We start from the raw sequence: 27,538 nt of genomic DNA, 5'->3' as shown, positions 1-27,538 counted from the left end.
TTCATACTTTACGTAAAATTGAAATAGCTGAATTTAATCTTTTGATGACAATTGTCTGCGCTAACACCAGATGACCACAAGATATCGCAATTTCATAAGACACAAACAGTTAGGAGTTTGGGAAAGGAGTGGAGCAAACTCACCTTGGCCAAGGTGAATTTGTGAATGTTTATCTTTGATTTACTTTATAGAAAGAAATATATCACCTGCAGTTCTTAGAGCTACTCTGTTTGTACTAAAAACACTTTACCATTATAAAATACACTTGAGGCATTTATTCATAATTTAGGACATGCAGACAAACAGAAAAACAGTTAGACAATATTATTTTTTTATGTGGACAAGAGACAAACATTGATTTACTTTTTGGTTACGTCATATAAGCTAATACATTTTTACAGGTAAAAAGTGATCAAGATAAGTAGTACTTGATTCTTACTAGCGGGAACGCGCCTGTTGGGAACGAGTGCAGTTTCCTGGGTGCGTGAAAGCGTCACACAGGACAGACAATGAAGTGGTTAGCTGGCGGTGTGGCGAGTATGAGAAGATAAATTACAGCAGGTTGGTTGGCTGGCGTTGTCGCAAACGAGGTAGTTAAAGTGTCGTATGAGGACACACACATAACTGGAATACCTGTGTTGATATCATTTGGGATATAGGGGAGTGCGAAGGAGACGAGGGCAGCCCCGCGAGGGCAAGTGTGTGCTGCTGTGGCGGTCCTGCTAGCGAAAGATGAACAAGCACCACCGAGTGCCGAGCAACCGAACTCTGAGCTCCGTGGAGGTGAAGAGCAAGGTGCGTTGCTTGCAATATTAGCTAGCTAATTGCCAGTATAAAACAGCTACTATGTAACTATTGTATGAGTTATTGAAGGCTCATAGCTTGCTACTTGCAAACGATGGCAAAATTAGCCTGCTAAGTGGCTTGTCAGCAAGTTATGTTGTAATTCAATTGTCTCGTCTGCGTCAGCTAACGTTAGCTGTACCAGTTTGCTTGCTAGCTAACGTGTTAGTTGGCCAGCCAGTGATCTGTCCAGCGAACGAACAAGTGTCAAATGTGGATTGGTGTGAGGAAGATATGTGTTGTTATCCAATGCATGGATGGATGTTTTACCACATTGTCTTATTTGTACGAATTAAATTATTACGCCGTGGTCGGAACCCTGTCAAAAGCTTTGGAGATTAGGCAATGTTGTGACTATCCAGCTACCAACGTAATGAGCGAATACTTGTAAACGAACCACATATTGCTGTTTGAGTTTGGACAATGTTACACAATTTTATATGATCTGATTGGGTGAATGTTTGTTTACAATTAACTAACTAAAATAAGCATACTGAACAAGCTTCAAAAGCATCTGAGACACATATGTGATTGCACCGCCTACTGTCTGGTTGTTAATTAGGTTTGCTAATCGTTTATGAAGGTTGTTGGCCTAAAACGCTGACAAGTCATTCAGCTGTTTATAGTGCCGTGCGCAGGTGCCAAAGGCATACGGGATCTTGGTTCCTTCCGCATAGGATTGCTAATAGTAAACAAAGTAATTGCGCAGTTTAGGTATATATTTCATACTTCTAAATAGATACATTTTTCATTATTGGGATCATCCCAAAATGTAATATCCAGTGTCACTATTGGAATGTCAAATTAATAGTAGTAGTGGTAATAATAATGCAGGGGTCCCTTCAACCATTCAAAACACTAACTTTTTCATCAGCACGTGTTATGAGATGTTGTCAAGACTACAGACATTAGTCTCATGAAAAGGATGGTGGTACCAATCCCCAGTTTCCCAATGTGTTTGTAGTCTTCAGCCTGATTAGACAATGGGGTGCTAATCAACCGTACAAACTCAGTCCCCCGCACTGTGCAGCAGTAACCACAACACTGCTAGTCGCTGGGGGCACCTTCGTAATGCAAAAAAGGGACGGGAGGGTCCTTCCCTTGTCTTTCAACTCCAATGTTACACTTAGGCAAAAGGCATTGCTCCAAACATGTCGAACAAAACATGTTTGTGGTAAACTGCTCTCACTAATAGAGTACCACCAACAAGAGTTACTGTCACCAGTGTAATTGATTTGGTAGATTTCAGATCAGTATTTTTCCTATTGATGTTACAGAGATGGGTGTGTGAGTCCCTATTTCTGTAATTATAGACTGCTATGACATACACAGGCACAATCACACCCACATCTGTATTTTGAACATTTTAATTGATGCACAGATTGTACTCATTTTCACACATACAAGCCGAAGACCCATAATCAGAATTTGTACTAAATGAGTGATGCTCTGGTCTTCAAGACTCTACCTATCACATAGTGGTCATGAGTCAATTGGTTTAGATTTATTTGTTAAAAGGTAGAATTTTGTCTTTACTCTTTTAAAACATAGAAACACATTGAATAACACATTCATAAATGGCAAACAATAATACATCGTAAGGTATGGAAGTGTCTGTCCTATATCAGTGAGGTATAAGAGCTCAGGAAATATTGTCGTTTTTTTTGGACACATATTTAACCCCTTTGTTTGTTTGCACAAAACTACCTGTATACAGTGCATTCGGAAAGTATTCAGAGCCCTTGACTTTTTCCACGTTGTTACGTAACAGCTTTATTCTAAAATAGATTTTTAAAATTCCCTCAATCTACACACAATACCCCATAATGACAAAGCTAAAACAGGTTTTTAGAAATGTTTGCATAATTATTCAGACCCTTTACTCAGTACTTTGAAGCACCTTAGGAAGCGATTACAACCTCGAGTCTTCTTGGGTATGACGCTACAATCTTGGCACACCATTTCTCTCTACAGATCCTCTCAAGCTCTGTCAGGTTGGATGGGGAGCGTCTACACAGCTATTTTCAGGTCTCTCCAGAGATGTTTTGATCGGGTTCAAGTCTGGAAAATTCAGGAAATTTAGAGACTTGTCCCGAAGCCACTCCTGCAATGTGTTGGCTGTATACTTAGGGTCGTTGTCCTGATGAAGGTGAACCTTCACCCCAGTCTGAGGTCCTGAGCACTCTGGAGCAGGTTCATCTTTCCCTCGATGGTCTGGTCTTCCAGTCCCTGCTGCTGAAAAACATCCCCACAGCATGATGCTGCAACCACCGTGATTCACTGTAGGATGGGTGCCAGGTTTTGTCCAGACGTGATGCTTGGCATTCAGACCAAAAAGTTAAATCTTGGTATCATCAGACCAGAGAATCTTGTTTCTCATGGTGATGGTTTTTAGGTGATGTTTGGCCAACTCCAAGTGGGCTGGCATGTGCCTTTTTACTGAGGAGTGGATTCCGTCTGGTCACTCTACCATAGAGGAACTCTGGAGCTCTGTCAGTGACCATCAGGTTCTTGGTCACCTCCCTGACCAAGGTCCTTGTCCCGATTGCTCAGTTTGGCCGGGCAGCCAGCTCTAGGAAGAGCCTTGATGGTTCCAAACTTATTCCATTTAAGAATAATGGAGGCTACTTAGGGACCTTAAATGCTGCAGAAATGTTTTGGTACCCTTTCCCACATCTATGCCTCGACATAATCCTGTCTCTGAGCTCTACGGACAATTCCTTCGACCTCATGGCTTGGTTTTTGCTCTGACATGCACGGTCAACTGTGAGACCTTCTATAGACCGGTGTGTGCCTTTCCAAATCATGGCCAATCAATTGAATTTATCACAGGTGGACTCTAATCAAGTTGAAGAAACATCTCAAGGATGATCAATGGAAACAGGGTGCACCTGAGCTCAATTTCGAGTCTCATAGCAAAGGGTCTGAATAGTTATGTAAGTAAAGTGTTATTTTTATTACATTTGCTAAAATGTCTAAACCTGTTTTCGCTTTGTAATTATAGGGTGTTGTGTGTAGTTTGACGAGGGAATAAAGAATATTAGAATAAGGCTGTAATGTGGAAGAACTGAAGTGGTCTGAATACTTTCTGAAGCACTGTACTACCATTCGTTTGTATAAGTTACCTTTAGATGAGTCCTGTGACACTTGTAGTAGTCGTGGAGAGAACACCACCATTTTTTAGGGATGTCTCATGGTCTGACAAACACCTCTGTAGCTCGGCCACCTTCCACCGCAGATGCGAAAGGTCGATATAAGCGGATGCAGTGGATTGAGATGCAGCCGTGCTTATTAAACTGACCGATTTTGCTGGGGATTTTTTTATGTTACTGAAACAGAACAAAAATATGAACTCAACATGTAAAGTGTTGGTCCCATGTTTCATGAGCTGAAATAAGATATTCCAGAAATTTTCCATCCTCACAAATAGCTTATTTCTCATTCTGTGCACAAATTTGTTTACACCCCTAGTAGTGAGCGTTTCTCCTTTACCAAGATAATCCATTGACCTGATGGGTGTGGCATATGAAGAAGCCAATTTAAACTGCATGATTATTACACAGGTACATGTTGTGCGGGGGACGAAAGGCCACTCTAAAATGTCCAGTTTGTCACAACACAATGCCACAGATGTCTCAAGTTGAGGGAGAGTGTAATTTGCATGCTGACTGCAGGAATGTCCACCAGAGCTGTTGCCAGAATTTTATGTTAATTTCTCTACCATAAGCCGCCTCATGTCATTTTAGATTTTCATTTATTTATATAATGCGTCCAACCGGCCTCACAACAGCAGACCACATGTAACCACGCCAGCCCAGGACCTCATATTTTTGTAAAGTGTAGATTTTACTTATTCCAACCACTGTGTAATGTTTTTCTGCTTTGTCAAAACGGTTTGCTGCAAAATTCTTTCTACAAACACCAAGGTCATTATCCTTCCTCCTATCCAATATTTTAACTGTGGTCTGTCTCTGTCTGTTCACATTCCTATATGTCCCAGTTTGGGGCCGAATTCCGTCGGTTCTCCCTGGACCGGTCGAAGCCGGGCAGATTTGATGAGTTCTATGGACTCCTGCAGCACGTGCACCGGATACCCAACGTGGACCTGCTGGTGGGTTACGCCGACGTCCACGGCGACCTGTTGCCAATAAACAACAATGACAACTACCACAAGGCCATCTCTGTGGCTAGCCCGCTGCTACGGCTCTTCCTGCAGAGGAAAGGTAAGAAAGGATCAAATGTATTTTACATCCAAAAGCAAGCAATGCTGGGGCAGGAGCACAGTGTCTACGAAACACTGCCTTGAAGGTAGGAACATAGGAAGAAACCTAGAAAGGAACCAGGCTCCGAGGGGTGGCCAGTCCTCTTCTGGCTATACACTGTAGAGAAGGATCGCACAGAGCCAGGGGCAGGTCATCATGGGGCAGAGGGAAGGATTATTTTTCAATGTTTTTTTTGTAACTTTTTACTGCTACTTGAACTTCTTCTATGGTGATTGTAGTAAATTGTTTACTTGATATTAAAAATAAAAAAAGCTCATGTGAGATTCAAATCTAATTTTATTAGTCACGTGCTGAATACAACAGGTTACAGTGGAATGCTTACTTACGAGCCCCTAACCAACAATGCTGTTTAAAAAAATACGGATAAGAAATAAAAGTAACAAGTAATTAAAGAGCAGCAGTAAAGTAACATTAGCGAGACTATATACAGGGGGGGTACTGGTACAGTGTCAATGTGCGGGGGTATTGGTTAGTTGAGGTAATATTTATATGTAGGTTGAGTTATTAAAGTGACTATGTATAGCTGATAACAGAGTAGCAGCGGGCCGGGGGGGCAGGCAATGCAAATATTTTGGGTAGCCATTTGATTACCTGTTTAGGAGTCTTGTGGCTTGGGGGTAGAAGCTGTTTAGAAGACTCTTGGACCAAGACTTGGCGCTCCGGTACCGCTTGCCGTGCGGTAGCAGAGAGTGCAGTCTATGATTAGGGTGGCTGGAGACTTTGACCATTTTTAGGGCCTTCCTCTGACACTGCCTGGTATAGAGGTCTTGGATGGCAGGAAGCTTGGCCCCAGTGATGTACTGGGCCGTTCGCACTACCCTCTGTGTAGTGCTTTGTGGTCGGAGGCCGAGCAGTTGCCATACCAGGCAGTGATGCAACCCGTCAGGATGCTCTCGATGGTGCAGCTATAGAACCTTTTGAGGATCTGAGGACCCATGCCAAATCTTTTTAGTTTCCTGAGGGGGAATAGGCTTTGTCGTGCCCTCTTCACGACTGTCTTGGTGTGTTTGGACCATTCTAGTTTGTTGGTGATGTGGACACCAAGGAACTTGAAGCTCTCAATCTGCTCCACTGCAGCCCCGTCGATGAGAATGGGGGTGTGCTTGGTCCTCTTTTTCCTATAGTCCACAAACATCTCCTTTGTCTTGATCACATTGAGGGAATGGTTGTTGTCCTGGCACCACACTGCCAGGTCTCTGACCTCCTCCCTATAGGCTGCCTCATTGTTGTCGGTGATCAGGTCTACCACTGTTGTCATTGGAGTGGGTCTAGGGGTTTCTGAGATAATGGTGCTGATGTGAGCCATGACCAGCCTTTCAAAGCACTTCATGGCTACAGTTGTGAGTGCTATGGGTTGGCAGTTATTTAGGCAGGTTACCTTAGTGTTCTTGGGCACAGGCTGCTTAAAATTTGTTGGTGTTACAGACTCTGACAGGGAGAGGTTAAATGTCAGTGAAGACACTTTCCAGTTGGTCAGCGCATGCTCACAGTACACGTCCTGGTAATCTGTCTGGCCTTGTGAATGTTAACCTGTTTAAGGTTTTACTCACATCTGCTGCGGAGAGCGGGATCACACAGTCTTCCGGAACAGCTGGTGCTCTCATGCATGTTTCAGTGTTATTTGCCTCGACGCGAGCATAAAGTAGTTTAGGTTATCTGGTAGGCTTGTGTCACTAGGCAGCTCTCGGCTGTGCTTCCCTTTGTAGTCTGTAATAGTTTGCAAGCCTTGCCACATCCGACGAGCGTCAGAGCCGGTGTAGTACGATTCGTTCTTAGTCCTGTATTGACGCTGTGCCTGTTTGATGATTCGTTGAAGGGCATAGTGGGATTTCTTATAAGTTTCTGGGTTAGAGTCCCGAAAACGGCAGCTCTAGCCCTTAGCTCACTGCGGATGTTGCCTGTAATCCATGGCTTCTGGTTGGGATATGTACGTACAGTCACTGTGGGGACGACGTCATTGATGCACTTATTGATGAAGCCAATGACTGATGTGGTGTACTCCTCAGTGCCATCAGAGGAATCCCGGAACATGTTCCATCTGTGCTAGCGAAACAGTCCTGTAGCTTAGCATCGGCTTCATCTGACCACTTTTTTTTATTGATCTAGTCACTTGTGCTTCCTACTTTAATTTATGCTTGAAAGCAGGAATCAGGAGGATATAATAATGGTCAGATTTGCCAAATGGATGGCAAGGGGGAGCTTTGTATGCATCTCTGTTTGTGGAGTAAAGGTGGCCCAGAGTATTTCCCCCCCCCCTGATAGATATTTGGTATTAAGGATTTAAGTTTCCCTGATTTAAAGTCCCCGGCTACTAGGAGCGGCACCTCTGGGTGAGCCTTTTCTTGTTTGCTTATGGCGGAATACAGCTCATTCAATGCTGTTTTAGTGCCAGCCTCCGTCTGTGGTGGTATGTGAACAGCTATGAAAAATACAGATACTCTCTAGGTAGATAGTGTGCTCCACAGCTTATCTTGAGATACTCTACCTCAGGTGAGCAATAGCTCAATACTTCCTTAGATATCGTGCACCAGCTGTTAATGACAAAAATAACAATTCCGCTGCCCCTTGTCTTACCAGCTGCCACTGTTCTATCCTGCCGGTACAGCGTATATAACCTGCCAGCTGTATGTTGATTGTGTCGTCGTTCAGCCACTACTCAGTGAAGCATAAGAGAGAGAGATATGTATTACAGTTTTGAATGTCCCGTTGGTAGTTTAATCTTGTACGTAGGTCGATTTTATTCTCCAAAGATTGCTCGTTTGCTAGCGGAATGGAAGGAAGTGAGGGTTTAGCCGAACGCCTACACATTTTCAGAAGGCTGCCCGCCCTCTGGCCCCTTTTTTCTCTGCCGACTCATCATGCAAATCACAGGGATCTGGGCCTGTTCCCGAGAAAGCAGTATGTCATTCGCATCGGGCTCGTCAGACTCATTTAAGGGAAAACAAGGATTCTGCCAGTCCGTGGTGAGTAGTTGCAGTCCTGTTGTCCAGAAGTTATTTTCGGTCATAATAGACGGTAGAGGCAACATTATGTAAACAATTAAATAAGTTAAAAACAAACAAAAAACACAATCGGTCAGCCTCCTTCTCCGACTTGTTAGATTCCATGTGTGTAATGCCACAGTCTTTCGTCCATCTCCTAAATCTCTGTGCTTTTTTTGTTGCATTTTAGCTAACCCTTTTTCTAACCTTAACTTAATTATCCTAACCTTTTTATGTTAGCTATCATAACCTGCTTAAGTTTTCCTCAACCTGCTACAAAAAGTCAATTTTGAAAAGCTGTACCCTTCTAGACAAAACAAATGTTTTCTCTTACTTCATGTAGCTAACACATTCATGCTTCGCTTATTCTTATTCCTCTCTGATACTGTTGCCCAAACAACATGCTGATTTAGACCTACACCAGCACTGGTATCAGGATGAATTAGCTAGCTACATTTGCTCGGACTCAGCTTGCTAGCCAGTCAGCTAGCTAATAAATGTACTAACTACCGGTTAGCATTAGCCGTTGATATGATTTATTTTAGCCACAACTTGCTAAGAAAAGACAAACTAGCTGTTTGCAGACTGTAAGATACAAAAACTAATAGTGTAATTATAGAATGTGTGTGGATTTATATTAAGAAGCGAAGTGGAAAGCAGCATCGTTGTCATCAAATCGAGCTTTATTTATACAGCACATATCAGACATGGAATGCAACGCAATGTGCTTTCCATGAAGAAACTGAAAATAAAAGCTGAAATATTTCCTACACAACAAACATAAGATAAAAAATCTAAATGACACGAACTGAACAATTTAAAAATCACCCTTAGGAAAAGCAAAGCTAAAGATGTTTGAAGTTCTCTAAAAAAATAAATTTAAAGTCAACAGTTTCAGCCCCCAAGTTCTCTGGCAGGCTTTTCCAGAGGCTGGGTGCATAGTAACTCAAAGGCTCCCTCTCCATGCTTCTTGGGCCTAGGCTTTGGTATGGTTAAAAGGCCAATGCCAGAGGAGCTGAGGGACTTACTTGAAAGCATGTCTGACATGTATAGGGGTGCACAATCCTGGATTGATTTAACAACCAATAGAAGAATCTTAAAATTAATTCTACAACTCCGTCAGCCAGTGCAGAGAACTTAAAACCGGTGTGATGTGTGATCTCCTTCTGGTCTTGGTCAGTACCCTTGGTCCAACATTCTGTATGGTTTGCAGTTGATCAATGGCTTTCTTGGGTAGACCAGACAGGAGAGCCTTACAGTAGTCAAGCCTACTTGTAATGGATGAGTCTCTCTGTATCAGCCTGAGAGAGAAACGGCCAAACCGTGGCAATGTTCCTCAGGTGGTAAGAAGTTATTTTGGTCACATTCCTAATGTGTGATCCAAAATTTTGTTCAGAATCTAAAATTACACCTAGTTTTTTTTTTTTTACCTCGTGTCTTGTCTTTATTGCCTGTGAATTCAGATGTGCGGCTAGATTCTCTCTCGGCTTTGGCTCCAACAATAAGTACCTTGGTCTCGTCTTGATTTAGCTGCCGGAAGTTGTGAGCCATCCATGTATTTAAATCACTAGTATAAGAATTTATCTGTGGAGCTAAAATCCTCTGGTGACATAGAAATGTAAAGTTGTGTATCGTCTGCGTATCAGTGAAAGTCAATGCTGTGCTTTCCAATAACGCTGCCAAAGGGGTAAACTGAACTGTACCGGACCTGAAGTTGAACCTTGTGGAACACCTTATGTGATATGTATTTTCTGTGAATTATGTTCACCAAGGTTGACAAACTCTCACCTTGTTAAATAGGTCCTAAACCAATTTAGAACTCGACTGGAGAGGCCAACCCACTTCTCCAGTCTGTCCAGAAGAACATCATGGTCAACCGTGTCAAATGCAGCACTTAAATCTAAGAGTATGAGGACAAAGAGCTGTATGGCATCTTTGTTGGCTATAAGGTAATTTACCACTTTAACTACGGCTGTCTCTGTGGTGGGCACAAAAAACATATTTTTAAATTTAAATACAGTTGGCACTTAAATATTTTAGCTATTTGAACATCAATTTTGCCTAAGAATGGAAGGTTGGAGATTGTCAAATTGCTAAGAGCTGAAGAATCTAAATGACTTTTCTTCAGAAGTGGTTTCACCCTTTTTAGTGCAGTGGGGAAAGTGCAGAGAGTGATTAACAGTGGCTTGCACTTTAGATATAAACTTTTGAAGTAGGTGGAGGGGATAGGATCAATAAGGCAGGTAGAAGGCTTAAGTTGTGATATCTCTTTCCTGAGCATGTCTGTCAATCAGCGAAAATAAATCCATAGTGCCTTTGTGTGGTAGGCTCGGGCACATATCATCAAACTTCTCATCAGTTCTTGCTTGATTGATACCCAGCCTAATGTTGGCCATCTTATCTCTGAAATATGCCGCAAACTCATCACATTTAGATGTGGAGGAAAGTTCACACAGGTTTCCAGGGGTAGGATTTGATCAGGCCATCAATGGTCGAGAAGAGCACTCAAATTATTAATAGTGATCAAGTTATAAAAAGGAGCCCGTCTGGCATTTTTAATTAACTTTTTAATACGTGACAAGTTGCTCTCTCAGTATATCATAATAGACCTGCAACTTTGACTTTCTCCACTTCATCAACATATTGTTGCATCTGCTGCATTTATCATGCAGACTGAAAAGGGAACGGTATAATAAGAACTGGAGACTGCGTCCAAAATATCTGACTGTTTAAGGTTATCTACTGATGTTCGCAAATACCGATTTATGGGCCGTCTACATCCGGGTTGCATCTGGTTTATACGGACCAACATTGCATGCTCACTAGCACTCATTGCGCACAGGGAGCAGTGAGAGCAGCAACAACATCACGTCATCCAAAAACATGGCCGACATTAGATGAATATAACATTTTCATATCTTTGGCTGTGAAGGCTGGATTTGATAAGATCCTGGCCCCTTGGGGTCGAGCAAGAACAACAACTGTGCTCCTTGAATGATGGGGCGGGCTTGGTGAGAGCGAGACGACTCAAGTAGTGTTTAACAAGCCTAACATTTGAGATGGTTTATAGAAGATAAAGTAAAAACCCAAACTGGTACGTGCATCAACACCATTATATAGTCAAATATGGAATACTGCCCAGCCCTAATTTAGCCTACTGTCTCACTATGGTACTATAGCATTTTGGACATTTTGATAGTCGTTGAACAATGAATTAGGCCTAGTTGTGTGTGTGTCCATTCAGTAAGTTTTTCAATGAGGTGATAATTGCTGTTTTTAGTATGGGTGTTGAACTCAGTCTTTAGTCCTTTTTGTCATAATTGAGTGTTCGGTGCAATCTGGTCAATCCAGAGAGACTGGGGCTGTGGGGGGTGAGTCTAAGCTGTCTCGATGTGCCATATGACCTATAGATGCTAAGCGTCTTTGTCAGGAGGGGATTACAGGGGTCGCTGTGTCACGCTGTGTGGGCCCTGTGTTTCAATTACATGCTAGACACTAACGTCTTTGGCTGCAGCAACTCACCCCTCAAACGCACACACACACACACTCTTGAAATCTTTGCCCACCGCCTTTACCCAATAGTGTAGGAAGCAGTTCATTCTGACTGCCTAGTAGTGCTGAGCGGTTAGTGCTTTTTATTATTTGAATGTTTTTACATTTAACGTGGGTTGAATGCTGTAACACAGAATAAAACAATTAATACAATTCCCAGCTTATCACTTATTAACCATTATTTATTCCTTTACTTTAATAAAATATTTTAGTTGTATTTGTTTTATTTGACCTGGAGTCATTATCTCATCTCTATAGATCTGCTGTCTGACAAAATCACTATTTTACTAGTTCTTCAAAGTAAATAAAGCATGACTGCTGAATACCTACTATGAATCGCTTAGATCGTGTATTTACAGGTAGAGATGCCTCGCGAAGCAACTGCTCTTCATCCCTGTCGGTCACATTCTTTCTCTTCTCTCCCTTTCCATGTCTGCCCCACACTAACCTAACATAGCAGGAGTGAAAGAAACACAGACTGGATAAGTAGGCATGCAATAGATTATGGCCATTGTCGTTAATTATCACATTTTCTGCCCTTACACTACGTAGAATTTTGGCCTGTTGACACGGTTACACCGCACAGTTTGGAATTGATCTGATGAATCTTTAGAGAAATTTGTCATTGAGCTGAACGAAATGGAATTCAAATAATTTAACTATATTAGTCAATTTGTTGTTTTAAAAATGTCACTTAATACTCAACACTACTGCATGGCCATCGGAAGTTGTATGGACGTGGGTCTATGTATTGTCTTCTTTTACTAATGGTTTCTGGACTGCTAGGCTAAATGGTAGGGTTCTTAATGTCAAATGACGATGGCTGCATCAGCGTTGTCTCTTTCTCTGGGCTCAGTCTGTGTTAGGATGTAAAGAGCAGGTTGTGCTCTTTGGCTGCCTGTTGCTGTCTTTACTCCCCCTCTGCAGTCTGGGAGTTCTTTCTAGACTGTAAGTTTGTTTGAGAAGAACTCATGGGGGTTATAAAAGAGCTGTATGTGTTTAGCCAGAATGTTTTCCCTCCAGCCATGGCTGACCTTGTCATTGTGGAAGTAAACTAGACTATTTTAAGCAAGTGGCAGACTTTTTTTTTTCTTTAAATCCAGATTAAGAATAAAGTTGTCGTTGTATTGATGTGTGGATGTGGAATATTGTACATGTTGATGGGGATTCTGTGGAATATGTGTGGAGTTAATGTATTGGCAACAAACATTTTTAAATTTGCAGGGTATTCAAATCATCTGAATGAAAGATGTTCTTTGTATGTGCCGTTTGTGGGCTTCAGATGTGGGGGTTGTGAACTTTTTGGACATGATATATTCTTGGGCAGTGTTGGCTTGCCTTTAGGCCTATTTGAGTGTGTCCAAATTTATTTCAGTATGTCAAGCTATTAATGATTGAAATTACCTAGTGATTCTCTTTCACTCACACGTTTTCCAATCAAAATCCTATTATTCCTAAACCTAAGTTTAACCCTTAACCTAAGTCTTTGTCCTTGTGGGAGACCTGGGAAATGTCCCCATGAAGGTGAACTTCTTGTTTTCCTGTCCTTTTGTGGATTTCTGGTACATAATGAGGATCCTAATATAAACACACAGAAGAAGAAAAAAACACTTACTAGAAATGGTGGAAAAAATTGAGTTGTCTATCGGGATTTAATTTCTGACAATGTATTGTTTTGACAATATAGAAATAATTTTTGTGCCATTTGGTTGTACTTGCACCAAAACGACAGTATTTTTCATTCATACTGTAGCTTGTTCTCCATCTTTTTATATGGTGAGCCAACATGTTTTCAGCACGTTTATTTCCATGACTGATCAAAACTCTTTTGTCCCTCTGCAGCAGACATATGGTGAGCAATATGTTGGAACATATTGTCACAGTATCAAATCGCGATACACATGGAATAGTGAGAATCGCAATACTTATCGTATCGATACCTAAGTATCGTAATAATATTGTATCGTGAGGTCCCTGGCAAATCCCAGCCCTGAATCTTACACAATGTCTGGACGGCTGTAGTGCAACCAGTCCCATGCCTGTTTACCTGTTGCCATGGTAGCCCTGAAGAGACCTGTGCACCATTTGTATTAATGGCCCTGGGTATTGTTTAGGGATGATGGGAGCTGCAAAGCCTGCTGAGGAAATACCCACACAGACAACAAACAATGACAGTTTGTATACTTTTTTTTTTCTGTCACTTGTGATGTGTGAAGTTAAAGGGTTATGTTTATGAATGACATACTGTTGCTTCGGCCTGCACGACAAATTGGTTGGAGTTAATGTGGTCAGTTGTGAAGCTGCTTTATTTGTTCTCAGTGCAGTATGTTCTGACAGACTCCTATTGTTTTCTTTTTACTGAACGAGACCAGCAGGAGAGCAGTGTGCCTTCCCCTACCGTCGCCATGTCATACAGGTACACTGTTTTTGCTGAGGTCAGTGTAACAGTGTTTTTATGGTGGTCAGCCAGAGAAAGAGAGCTGTACTCCTCTGTTCATCACTTAAACACTATTTAGATAATATGCTCTTTTTGGCTGGCGCTAGAGCGGCGCAAGTGTCAAAACGTACGGCAGTTGCCGATTTCAGTCATGCAGAAACTAGCGCTTGTTCTTCACATTTGGCAGAGAAATCGACCGGAAAATGTGGTCACTACAACGCCAAACATTTTTCCAAATTAGCTCCATAATATCGACAGAAACATGGCAAACATTGTTTAGAATCAATCATCAAGGTGTTTTTAACATATCTATTCGATAATATATCCGTTGAGACAATTGGTTTCTCATAAGAAGCGATTGGAAAAATGGCTACCTCAGTATTTTACGCAAGATTTTCTGCGGGAGACATCATGTGACCACTTGCTAAATGTGGTCCCTTACGGCTATTCTTCAACATAAATGCGTAAAAAGACGTCAGAATGCTGTAGACACCTAGGGGAATACGTAGAAAATGTAAGCTCATTCGTAGCTCATTCACAGCCATATAAGGAGTCATTGGCATGAGGCGGTTTTAAAAAATGCGGCACTTCCTTATTGGATTTTTATCTGGGTTTCGCCTCTAACATCAGTTCTGTTGCACTCACAGACAATATCTTTGCAGTTTTGAAAACGTCAGTGTCTTCTTTCCAAAGCTGTCAATTATATGCATAGTCGAGCATCTTTTCATGACAAAATATCTTGTTTAAAACGTTTTTTATCCAAAAATTAAAATACTGCCCCCTAGTTGTAAAAGGTTTTAACACACCTACTCTTATAGTAAGTGCCACGTGATCTTTAGTGACCACAGACTCGGGATGCCCGTTTAACGTCCCATCTGAAAGACGGCTTGCAAAGTCTCAACTTCAGTAAAGCAGTAACTTAACGTTAACGATCCCAATTGTGTTTAAACCATCACACCTCTACCTCTGCAAAGCGATTGTGTGCGAAGCTGTGATGCATAGTGCAATATATATATATATATATATATTTTTTTTTTTGATGATTAAAAACAAAGCATTGCGTTCCCTCCCCTCAATGAAGGCTTTTTTGTTTCGTTTTTTGGTCTTGCCGGCAGGTTAGCGTTTTTCATCATTAATCTTGTTCTGGAGGCAGCTCTGCAGTGGTCACTAGCTTGCACAGCTACTGTCATAAAATCTGATTTGAAATCTACCCTTAACCATATTGCTAACCCTAATGCCTAACCCTAACTTTTTAAACCTTTAAAATTAAGACTAAAAAACCCCCACTTGTTTTCATACATTTTTACAATTTAGAGAATTTTGACTTTGCAGCTAAACCCAGCTAGTCTCTATGTTTTGCATCAAGGACAAGACTCATCCCAACAACTTGCAATGCATTCGCCATGTACCCAAGATTGTCAAGAAAAGGGTTGGCTCGTGAGACCGCTTTGAAATGTATCTTAATCACCAAAGCTTTATGAAAAGATCAAGTTTGGGAACAGCAAAACAGTGAGCGGACATCCCCTTTTTATCTGTGTACATTATTTTAGCCAGTTCCTGTTATTTTGGATGTGTGTAAAACCCCCTTCATGCAGGCTACATGCACATCATGGAATGAGAGATGAGATGATGCAGGTGACCCTGGTATTTAGAAACATTGAAGTTATTTTCCTTTAACAATTGCTTGTTTTCCTTTTCATTAGATTAAAAACCAAGCACTCAGTAGGTTACCCCTACTTGAAAGCTGGTTCAAAAGCAATGCGTCGGGTGTCTTGCATATCCAGGCCATGTATTAGCCAAGTAGCCTATCCATAAAAGGTTTCTCAAATGTCTTCTGAGGCTTTTGCATTATTCACAATTCATAGGCCCTACCTGCATACTCCATTTTGCTTGTAGCTTATCCATACCAATTTCCAAAGCGCCTCTTGTCCAGTTAACAAAGGTCCTACAAACATATTCAAATGATTCAGTCCTATAATGCCATAGCCCATCCATTGATATCTTGCTTACTGCGAACGTGCCTCGCACACCGCCTACAATACATTTTTAAGGAGAGCCTAGTAGTATTTATTTATTTCTGTAGAAATGCAATGCATAAAGGCATGTGAATGGTCAAGCCCTCATCCCACCTACAACTTATTTATTCGTCGAAACACATCACTATCACACCACCGCCAGCTATTGCACCCATAATTCCCACTGTAAAAAATTGCTAAGATATTGTAGTGTGCCCTATAGCGCTATTACCAGCACTAAAATGTACCATTGAGTTAAGTTTGTTAATATAGAGCCCAATGTGTGTCCACCAGTGACCACAACTGTTTGAACCTCCTGGCCTCGGTGTGGTTACCTCCACCATCATTATCATTAATAAATGCAGACCTCTGTAGGGGACACCACTCTCAAATACAGTAGGTAAGCTTTGGTATCAGTTGTCACTGGAATGGGTTTATCAGACAAGTGGAACACAGGGTTGTTGTAATAGAATTCATTGTTTATCTGTGTCTGTCATACAGAGCAGAACACTCCACCCTCGCTTCACCTTCTGTCCTGTCCTCACAGCATGAGACTGTCCAGGTTTCCATACTGATGGAACCCATTTACTCAGGGAAGATGGGTGTGTTTTGTTCAACTGATGTCATCATCGCCATAGTTTCAATTATAAAAGCACAAGGGTTTTTATGAGGGCGAGTGGAATTACTGTGCTGCTCGAGCAGTGACTGGCAAAGTAATTAACTATGACTCAGAACACTACATAGTGTTTGCGTACATGATAGTCTACCCACACAGTAAAGCAATCAATGAAGCATGAAAACTGAGTTTAAGGGTGACAGAGTAGGCAGAGCATGGAGACAGAGAAAAGTAATGAGAGATCAAAAGGAAGAGCAGTGAACTAGTGAGTGAAGAATGCAGTGTGGATGGAGGCAGAGTGAGGCCTTGGATGGGGAGCTGGAAGAGGAGGGGGCTTCATTGAGTGGAATGTGGCTAGCCTCTGATCACCACTGCTGGGCAGATTGAACAGGACAGCATACCGTACACAAGAGTGGAGCCATGGGACAGGAGTTAGCTGGACCACCCCGCTAGGGAGGGAGGGAACAAGTACTAACTACTGCGGGACAGTGGAGAGGGAGATAAACAAAATGACGCAAGGGATGAGGGACTGAATTGGCGGGAAAGTACAGGTGGTATTGTTTGCCATGTTGGTCAAAGGGCAGTGCTTTTATGTATTGTAGTACTGTACTAGCATTTAGAGTAGGTATATTTCCTCCAAACGGACACTATCCGTTTGTGGGGCTGGGTGTTATCCTGATCACAATATGAATGTTGGAGATATGCATATCTTTGGATTTCATAATTCCTTGATATTTACACAGCTTCTCCACATACTACAGCCTCCCAGGGTAACACTCATTTGGCTGCTAATATCTCAAATGGAGCCTGTTGTGCCACCCAAACATGTCCAATATAATTAAGGCTTATTCATATGCATAAATGCTCATTTACACAGTCCTATTGTTATCCATGATGTGACAGGGGAATTTGTCTCTATTGCCCAGCTCTAGTTACAGACAATGCCCTATACAATGTATATCTGACTATACACTAACATTTCCTCTTCAGAGCCTATATTAAAGTGACAGCCGAGCTCCCTGTCTTTGATGAACCCAAGGAGGATCAGACCGAAAGATGTGGTGTGAGAGAGAGAAAGGTGTTCTGAGCCACACTAGCCCATGTGCCTGCTCCTCCTTCCCCTCTGTCCTCACCCCTCTTGCCATGGAGGCTGCGTGTAGCAGGCTGCAGCAGGAAACTGAAATACAGCACAGGCATGGTCCAGCATCACCAGCAGAAGTCAGTCAGACAACCGAGAGAGGCAGGATAGAGAGAACCAAGCCAGTGTGGATGTAAGAGACGGAGGGAGAAGGAGAGACTGTGAGGGGCAGGGAGAGGCTGAGTCAGATGTATGCCCCAAGAAGAACTCTGCCACCACGACTGAAGAATTTCCTAGTGTAAACAGTTGATGAGTGATAAATTGCTTGAACTTTTGGCCAATATGCTGGGTGTGTTATTGTTAGAGGTGTGCCGACTAGTTGGACAAAACTAGTATTGTAACGGATATGGGCAATGTTCTGGATACGATTATGATCCAACTATTTTTTTTCAAATCTGTGATCGGAATGCATATTTCTTGACTTGACAAGTTTAAATTAAATTAAATTCACACGTCAGTCAAGTGAGGTGCTACGTGGTCTAAACTCAACTGGCTAGTTTGCCTGTCTGTAAAGAGATGGGCGGGCTGTATCTTGCTTCTCTGATTGGAAAGTGAAGCTGTATTTCTCTGTCCACTTATTTCATAAATTCACCCAATCACTTTCACTTCTCTTATTCGGTCTGATCATTGACTGCTGCTGTCTCCTGTTAGCCTGCTACTAAGATGCAATCATATGTCCAGGACGTTTGCTATCAAGCAATCAATGTGTCTTAATATCTAACAGAGTGAGGGTAGGGAAAAAATATCAAATGCGAACGTGCATTCTGACTCATAGCAACCACTGCAAGTTGAGGACACATAGACACAGGTCAGACCCCCCCGCGGCTCCTAATCTGCAGCCTGTTTGGTCTGGAGACTTGCAGGGAGGTAGAGATTTTGGCCAAATGTACTTGGACATATTAAAATATTTAATTTTTTTCCCGATCACGAGTATCAACTTGTCAATTTACAGATACGAATGGGGTTGCACATTTTGGGGAATATTCAGAGGTGGGAATATATGTGAAAGAATATTAATACCTTTTAAAATGTAGATGTTTTTTTGCGTTGGATATATTTACCATATCATATGGAGACTTAAACCTTTTACCTTATCATAAGTAGACAATTGCAAATTATTAAATCATTCCAATAGAAGAAAAAAAACTATTTAGTTACAAATTGAACTTTAATTAAATGAGTTGACTCTTCACGTGGGATAATTTCACTGAACAACAAAAGAAAGGGAATATTGAATGATCCCCACTGATCCATCGCATCTTCCAACAACGGTTTCAACATACATGTGTAAAATGATAGTCTATAAACTAAAGCTTTGGTTGTCTTCCTCTCAGGCTTCCATGTCTTCTCCCTGGACCTCTTCAATGTCCACCACTTGAACATCAGACTGAGGCCTCATCTCCACTGTCACTTTCCAACCTTGTTGAGGATGGCTCGTTGTCAGGCATAAAAACCTCATGTGCCCGGATGGCCACCAATTTTTCCATCCTTGTCTTGGTCAGCCTGGTGCATGCTTTGGTGTGTGTGTTCCCAAACAAGGACCAGTTGCGATGAGGTGGCTGATGTTGGTGGGATTTGGAGGATGATGGAGGCAACAGGGGAAAGAGCCTCAGATCTACAAAGTTCCTTCCACCAGGTGGCTGATGAGATATGTTGGCACGACTGCCATATTGCATCTCCATCCCGAAGCCCTTGTTTGGAAGTGTACGTCACCAGACTGCTAGGAACCTTGCCCTCATCCAGACCAAGGTGGCAAGACACCGTAGTGATGACACCATAGGCCTTGTTGATCTCTGCACTAGACAGGATGCTCTTGCCAGCATACTTTGGGTCCAACGTACGCTGCAGTATGTATGGGTCTTCACGCTTTTTGATGCATTTCAGAACTGCAGTTTCCTCTGCTTGGAGCAACAGTGAAGTGGGCAGGGCAGTACAGATTTCTTCTCTTACATCTGCAAGCAGAGTCTGAACATCAGACAAGATGCAATGGCTACTGCTATAGCTTTCAGGAGTTTCCGGCTGCTTACCACACTCTCCCAAAATACATCATCCAGGAGGATCCTCTTCATCGGGCTGTCCATATCGAGAGACCGTGATATGGCCATTTCTTTGAGATACACCTTCCCCTCCAGGAGACCGTCAAACATGACAACACCACCCCGACGGGTGTTTCTGGGCAGCTTCAATGTGGTGCTCTTATTCGTCTCACTTTTCTTTGTGAGGTAGTTTGCTGCTATAGCTTGATGACGCTTCACATACCTAACCATTTCCTTGGCTCTCTTGTAGAGTGTATCCATTATTTTCATTGCCAAGATGTCCTTGAGGAGCAGATTCAATACATGAGCGGCATAGCCAATAGACCAAGCAACCTTCATGTTCGCAGTGTTGTCTGTCACCAGTGCAAATACCTTCTGTGGTCCAAGGTTATTGATGACTGCCTTCAGCTCATCTGCAATGTAGAGACTGGTGTGTCTGTTGTCCCTTGTGTCTGTGCTCTTGTCGAATACTGGTAGAGGGGTGGAGATGATTCCCACGAACATTTGACCACCCATCAGAGATGATTGCAATACAGTTTTCCCTATGATTTGCTTGTCCTTCACTTGAACTCTGCATCCAGCAAATGAGTAGATCAAGCATGTCTGGTTGGAGGGGTGTATGCTGTGCGAAGAACATTAAGAAATCTCTTCCAATACACATTGCCTGTGAGCATCAGAGGTGAACCAGTTGCATACACAGCTTGAGCAAGACATTCATCAGCATTTATGACTACGTTCCTCCATTGAGTCAAAAATAATTTCTGATTCCAAGAGGACCATGAGCTGTTACTATCGATAAGGTGTCTGATAAATCATTTTCATCTCGAATAAAAGTAGAGGGACTTTTGTCACAGGTTGCTTGTTGTGAGTGCTGAGGGAGCTTTATGCACTTGGCCAGATGATTCTGCATCTTTGCATTCTTCACATATGATTTGGCACAGTATTTGCAAATGTACACAGCTTTTCTTTCTACATTAGCTGCAGTGAAATGTCTCCACACATCAGATAGTGCCTGTGACATTTTCCTGTAAAGATGAGGGAAAAAAGGAGTAAAAAACAACATACAAAGTCAGAAGTTTACATACTTAGGTTGGAGTCATTAAAACTTGTTTTCAACCACTCCACAAATTTCTTGTTAAAAAAACTATAGTTTTGGCAAGTCGGTTAGGACAACAGTTGTTGATAGACAGATTATTTAACTTATAATTCAGTGTATCAACAACTCCAGTGGGTCAGAAGTTTATATACACAAAGTTGACTGTGCCTTCAAACAGCTTGGAAAATTCCAGAAAATGATGTCATGGCTTTAGAAGCTTCTGATAGGCTAATTGACATAATTTGAGTCATTTGGAGGTGTACCTGTGGATGTATTTCAAGGTCTACCTTCAAACTCGGTGCCTCTTTGCTTGACATAGGAAAATCACAAGAAATCAGCCAAGACCTCAGAAAAAAATAATGTAGACCTTCACACGTCTGGTTCATCCTTGGGAGCAATTTCTAAACGCCTGACGGTACCACGTTCATCTGTACAAACACCATGGGACCACGCAGCCGCCATACAGCCCACGAAGGAGACTCGTTCTGTCTCCTAGAGATAAACGTACTTTGGTGCAAAAAGTGCAAATCAATCCCAGAACAACAGCAAAGGACCTTGTGAAGATGCTAGAAGAAACGGGCACAAAAGTCTCTATATCCACAGTAAAGTGAGTCATATATCGACATAACCTGAAAGGCCGCTCAGCAAGGAAGAAGCCACTGCTCCAAAACCGCATTTAAAAAAAAAGCCAGACTACGGTTTTCAACTGCACATGGGGACAGAGATCGTACTTTTTGGAGAAATGTCCTCTGGTCTGATGAAACAAAAATAGAACTGTTTGGCCATAATGACCATCGTTATGTTTGGAGGAAAAAGGGGGAGGCCTGCTAGCCGAAGAACACCATTCCAACTGTGAAACACATGGGTGGCAGCATCATGTTGTGGGGGTGCTTTGCTGCAGGACGGACTGGTGCACTTCACAAAATAGATGGCATCTTGAGTAATGTAAATTATGTAGATGTATTGAAGCAACATTTCAAGACAGCAGTCAGGAAGTTAAAGCTTGGTCGCAAATGAGTCTTCCAAATGGACAATGACCCCAAGCATACTTCCAAAGTTGCGGCAAAATGGCTTACGGACAACGGTGTCAAGGTATTGGAGTGGCCATCACAAAGCTCTGACCTCAATCCCATAGTACATTTGTGGGCAGAACTGAAAAGCGTGTGCGAGCAAGGAGGCCTACAAACCTGACTGTTACACCAGCTCTGGCAGGAGGAATGGGCCAAAGTTCATTCAACTTATTGTGGGAAGCTTGTGGAAGGCTACCTGAAACGTATAACCCAAGTTATACAATTTACAGGCAATGCTACCAAATACTAATTGAGTGTATGTAAACTTCTGACCCACTGGGAATGTGATGAAAGAAGTAAAAGCTTAAATAAATCATTCTCGCTACTATTATTCTGACATTTCACATTCTTAAAATAAAGCGGTGATCCAAACTTACCTAAAACAGGGAATTTGTACTAGGATTAAATGTCAGGAATTGTGAAACTGAGTTCAAATGTATTTGGCCAAGGTGTATGCAAACTTCCGACTTCAACTGTGAGTAGTTAAGCAGGTAGATGAATCAACTCCTTTGTTAGATAAATGTTTTAAATTGAAACATGTATGGAAACAGGTGAATTAACACTCAGTTAGCAGGCTCAAGCAAGCTAAAACCCACATGGTAGCAAAAACAAACTAGCAGAAATTAAGTTAAATTATTTAAACACACTTTGCTGTATTTACTAGTTAACAAAAAATCATGTATGTCATATATATTCCCCCCACCCAGTATTGTAATCAATACTTACCAAAAAGCATGTAGTCCTTGGCTCAGACAGTGTAGTGGTGTGGGCTCAATAGCTTCTCATTAGTGTGCAAGATCTTGATTCAGCTGTACATGTGATGGAAGAATGCACTGTGCATGCAGAGGGTTGCAATTCCATTGAATTGGGGATAGTGTAATCAAACCATGCCACAAGACCTAAAATTGCCTTGTGTACGTACCCCCATAATTTTTTTTTTTTTTTTTACAGTTTCAAGCAAACTTTTTTTTGAATTTAAGCAAAATTCCACAAATTCCCTGGCTTAACTTTTCATGGAAAATTCCTGAAATTTACAGGAACGTTTTCGACCCTTTGTAACCCTAATTATGAATAGGAGTATGGCCATGTCGGCACAACCCCTAGTTATTGTATGACCATGATATAATGATAGCAATGCAGCTTAGTCAGGGTTTTATTTTTGTCAATCCTCCCTTCTACATCTGTCAAGTCTCTTTTCCCATCGACTGCTAAAAAAAGTTACACCTACACACTAGTCTCTGCTCCCCACTTCCCTTTACGAAAGGCCTGGCTTTACCCCTCTTGCTCTCTCCCCCTTATTCTTCCCATTGCTTTTCTCCTTATCCTCCCCCTCTCTCTCATGGTCTCCACTGCTGTTCTCTCCTATTCCTTCTCTCCAGTCTCTTATCAGCACATGGCTCTTTTTATCTCGGCTGTGCCAGGGAGGTATGTTAACTGTTAGCCTGAGGACTCGCACCAAATTCTTTTGCTGCTCTGTCGTTTGCTACATACTTTAGTCTGAGACTGCCATCATTGAAGTCGTCTGTGGTGATGAGGGCTGTTGTTCAAAACAAAGTCATCAGCGATTTGGATCGTCTGTAACCAATCAGAGTATCAAAGCCAGTAACACATTTTCAAACCTCTGCTTTACCCTTTACCCACGTGTGTTCTGGCTCTGGATCAACCCATCTGTTTCTGGACCAATCAGACGGACCCCAAATGTTTTCGCATTAGGTCAAGGGTCGGGGATGTTTTCGGATCCAGGCTCATTGCGGAGAAGAAACTAACGTTTGTGGGCGTAGCGTTTGGAGTCTGGGTAGCCAGGCAAGTTCACTGAACCCAGAATAGAAACTCCACAGGATTGTTTTTTTTTGCCCCCCCATTTTCTGTAATGATCATTCATTATCCTCTCCTGCACTCACCCCCTCCCTCAGTCACCCCCTCATGCACTCCCTCCTTGTTTTAATCGCTCTGTGACTGGAACACCATGGTACTCACCATGTTGGGGATATCAGGGCCTGTCGTTAACATATGGCTGTTTCTTGAACATTTCTTGAACATTCAGAACAGATGCAAAACAGTGTTCCCTAGAGTTCAACACCTAGTCATGTAATTTTGTACATGTTCAGGTCACATGTACAGTGAAACTCAATTCAATATCTGTATTTAGATGACTGATTGTGTTTTCATCTTTAACTCGCAGTACTCTCACGGTCATGGGTGATTGACAGTCCTGTTGCTCTGTGAAGGAAATTGTGTCACCTTGAGCATGGTGTCACATTACACTGACATGGCCCTCTGCTCTGTCTGTGACTAACAACAGACAGGATGTCCGGAGGCTCTGCCAGGGATCATGTCACCAGATATAGATATTGTAGCAGTAGCTTTTTGGAAATTAAGTCATATTTTATTGGTCACATACACATATTTAGCAGATGTTATTGCGGGTCTACCGAAATTGTGTTCTTAGCTCCAACAGTGCAGTAATATCTAACAATACATACAAGTCTAAAGTAAAATAATGGAGTTAAGAAATATATGAATATAAGGACGAGGAATGTCGGAGTGGCATTGACTAAAATACAGTAGAATAGAATACAGTGTATACATATTGAGTGAGTAAAAAATGATTAAAGTGACTTGTGTTCTGTTCTTAAAGTGACCAGTGATTGCATGTCTGTGTATATAGGGCAGCAGCCTTTAAGGTGCAGGGTTGAGTAACCGGGTGCTAGCCGGCTAGTGATGGCTATTAAACATTCTGATGGCCTTGATAGAAGCTGTTTTTCAGTCTCTTGGTCCCGGCTTTGATTCACCTGTACTGACTTCGCCTTCTGGATGATAGTGGGGTGAACAGCCAGTGGCTCGGGTGGTTGATGTCCTTGATATTTTTGGCCTTCCTGTGACATCGGGTGCTGTAGGTGTCCACGAAGACATCGGGGGCAGGCAGTGTGTCCCCAGTGATGCGTTGGGTAGACCGCACCACCTTCTGGAGAGCCTTATTGCGTGCAGTGCAGTTGCCGTACCAGGTGGTGAAGCAGACTGACAGGATGCTCTCAATTGTGCATTTGTAAAGGTTTGTGAGGGTCTTAGGGGCCAAGCTGAATTTCTTCATCCTCTTGAAGCTTCAACTTGAAGCTTTTCACCTTCTCCACTACTGTCCCGTGGATGGGGGCGTGCTCCCTCTGCTGTTTCCTGAAGTCCACGATCAGGTCCTTTGTTTTGTTGAGGGAGAGGTTATTTTCCTGTCACCACCCCGCCAGGGCCCTCACCTCTCTGTAGGCTGTCTTGTAATTGTTGGTAATCAGGCCTACAACTGTTGTCGTCTGCAACTGTTGTGTCGTCTGGGTGAACAGGGAGTACAGGAGGAGACCCCTGTGTTGAGGATCAGCGAAGTGGAGATGTTGTTTCCTACCTCCTACAACAGGGGGTGGCCCTTCAGGAAGTCCAGGACCCAGTTGCACAGGGCGGGGTTCAGACCCCGCCCTGTGCGGCAGGGTAGCCTAGTGGTTAGAGCGTTGGACTAGTAACCGGAAGGTTGCAAGTTCAAAACCCCCGAGCTGACAAGGTACAAATCTGTCGTTCTGCCCCTGAACAGGCAGTTAACTTCTTGAGTCGAGCCATCCCGGATCCGGGATCGTGAATACAGCCTCAAGCTCATTACCATAACGCAACGTTAACTATTCATGAAAATCGCAAATGAAATTAATATGCTAGCTCTCAAGCTTAGCCTTTTGTTAACAACACTGTCATCTCAGATTTTCAAAATATGCTTCTCAACCATAGCAAAACAAGCATTTGTGTAACAGCTAGCGTAGCATTTAGCGTAGCATTTAGCATTAGCATCAGCAGGCAACATTTTCACAAAAACCAGAATCATTCAAATAAAATCATTACCTTTTGAAGAACTTCAGATGTTTTCAATGAGGAGACTCTCAGATAGCAAATGCTCAGTTTTTCCTGAAAGATTATTTGTTTAGGAGAAATTGCTCCATTTGGTGCGTCACGTTTGGCTACCAAAAAAAAACGAAAATTCAGTCTTCAAAACGCCAAACTTTTTTCCAAATTAACTCCATAATATCCACTGAAACATGGTAAACGTTGTTTAGAATCAATCCTCAAGGTGTTTTTCACATATCTCTTCATGATATATCGTTCGTTGAAAGCCTCCTCTCTCCTCTCAATCACTGGATGACTGCGTGCAGCTTGTAGATTACGCACCAATTTAGACAAAGGACACCGGGCGGACCCCTGGTAAATGTAGTCTCTTATGGCCAATCTTCCAATGATATGCCTACAAATACGTCACAATGCTGCAGACACCTTGGAGAAACGATAGAAAGGGCAGGCTCATTCCCGGCGCATTCACAGCCATATAAGGAGACAATGGGAAACAGAGCTTCAAAAATTCTGCCCATTTCCTGGTTGAAGTTTCATCTTGGTTTCGCCTGTAGCATGAGTTCTGTGGCACTCACAGATAATATCTTTGCAGTTTTGGAAACGTTAGTGTTTTCTTTCCAAAGCTGCCAATTATATGCATAGTCGAGCATCTCTTCGTGACAAAATATTGCGCTTAAAACGGGCACGTTTTTTTTATCCATAAATTAAAAGAGCGCCCCCTATTTCCAAGAAGTTAACCCACTGTTCCTAGGCTGTCATTGAAAATAAGAATTTGTTCTTAACTGACTTGCCTAGTTAAATAAAGGTAAAAAAATAAATAAATAAAAGACCCAGGGCCTCGAGTTTATCGATGAGCTTAGGGGGTATTATGGTGTTGAATGCTGAGCTATAGTCCATGAACAGCATTCTTACATAGTTATTCCTCTTGTCCAGATGGGATAGGGCAGTGTGATGGCGATTGCATCGTCTGTGGATCTATTGGGGCGGTATGCAAATTGAAGTGAATCTAGGGTGTCTGGTAAGGTAGAGATGATATGGTCCGTAACTAGCCTCTCAAAGCACTTCATGATGAAAGAAGTGACTGCTATGGGGTGGGGCGATAGTCATTTCGTTCAGTTACCTTTGCTTTCTTGGGTACATGAACAATGGTGGACATTGTGAAGCAAGTGGGGACATCAGACTGGGATAGGGAGAGATTGAATATGTCCGTAAACACACCAGCCAGCTGGTCTGCGCATGCTCTGAGGACGTGCCTAGGGATGCCGTTTGGGCCAGCAGCCTTGCGAGGGTTAACCCGTTTTGAATGTCTTATTCACGTCGGCCACTGAGAACGAGAGACCACAGTCCTTGGGAGCAGGGGGCACTGTGTGGGCGAAGAAGGTGTTTATCTTGTCTGGGAGAAAGACATTTGTTTTCCCATGACGTGGCTTGTTTTCCCTTTGTAATCCATGATTGTCTGTAGACCCTGCCACATACGTCTTGTTTGAGCCGTTGAATTGCCTCACTTTCTCTGTACTGAGGTTTTTCCTGTTTGATTGCCTTACGGAGGGAATCACTACACTGTTTGTATTTTACCATATTCCCAGTCACCTTGC

The 27,538-nt window shown here is 42.4% G+C and overlaps 1 protein-coding gene across 2 annotated transcripts in view; it reads left to right on the top strand.

Moving 5' to 3' along the window:
• Nucleotides 1–454: 454 nt before the first annotated feature.
• Nucleotides 455–27,538, top strand: part of pard6b (par-6 partitioning defective 6 homolog beta (C. elegans)) — a 38,142-nt gene continuing 11,058 nt past the window's right edge. The window contains exons 1-3 of one of the 2 annotated variants that reach the window (XM_024375548.2): nt 455–561; nt 660–795; nt 4,844–5,066. In XM_024375548.2, coding sequence (XP_024231316.1) covers nt 733–795; nt 4,844–5,066 — 286 coding nt within the window. In that variant the 5' untranslated portion in view covers nt 455–561; nt 660–732. Of the gene's footprint in view, nt 796–4,843; nt 5,067–27,538 lie in introns of both variants that reach the window. The other variant, XM_042299412.1, reaches the window with a different exon arrangement.

This window comes from Oncorhynchus tshawytscha, linkage group LG16 (genome assembly GCF_018296145.1).
Source record: "Oncorhynchus tshawytscha isolate Ot180627B linkage group LG16, Otsh_v2.0, whole genome shotgun sequence".
In the NCBI taxonomy this organism is placed as follows: Eukaryota; Metazoa; Chordata; class Actinopteri; order Salmoniformes; family Salmonidae; genus Oncorhynchus; species Oncorhynchus tshawytscha.
Note: the sequence above shows the minus strand (reverse complement) of the source record. Positions and strands in the feature narration are given on the sequence as shown.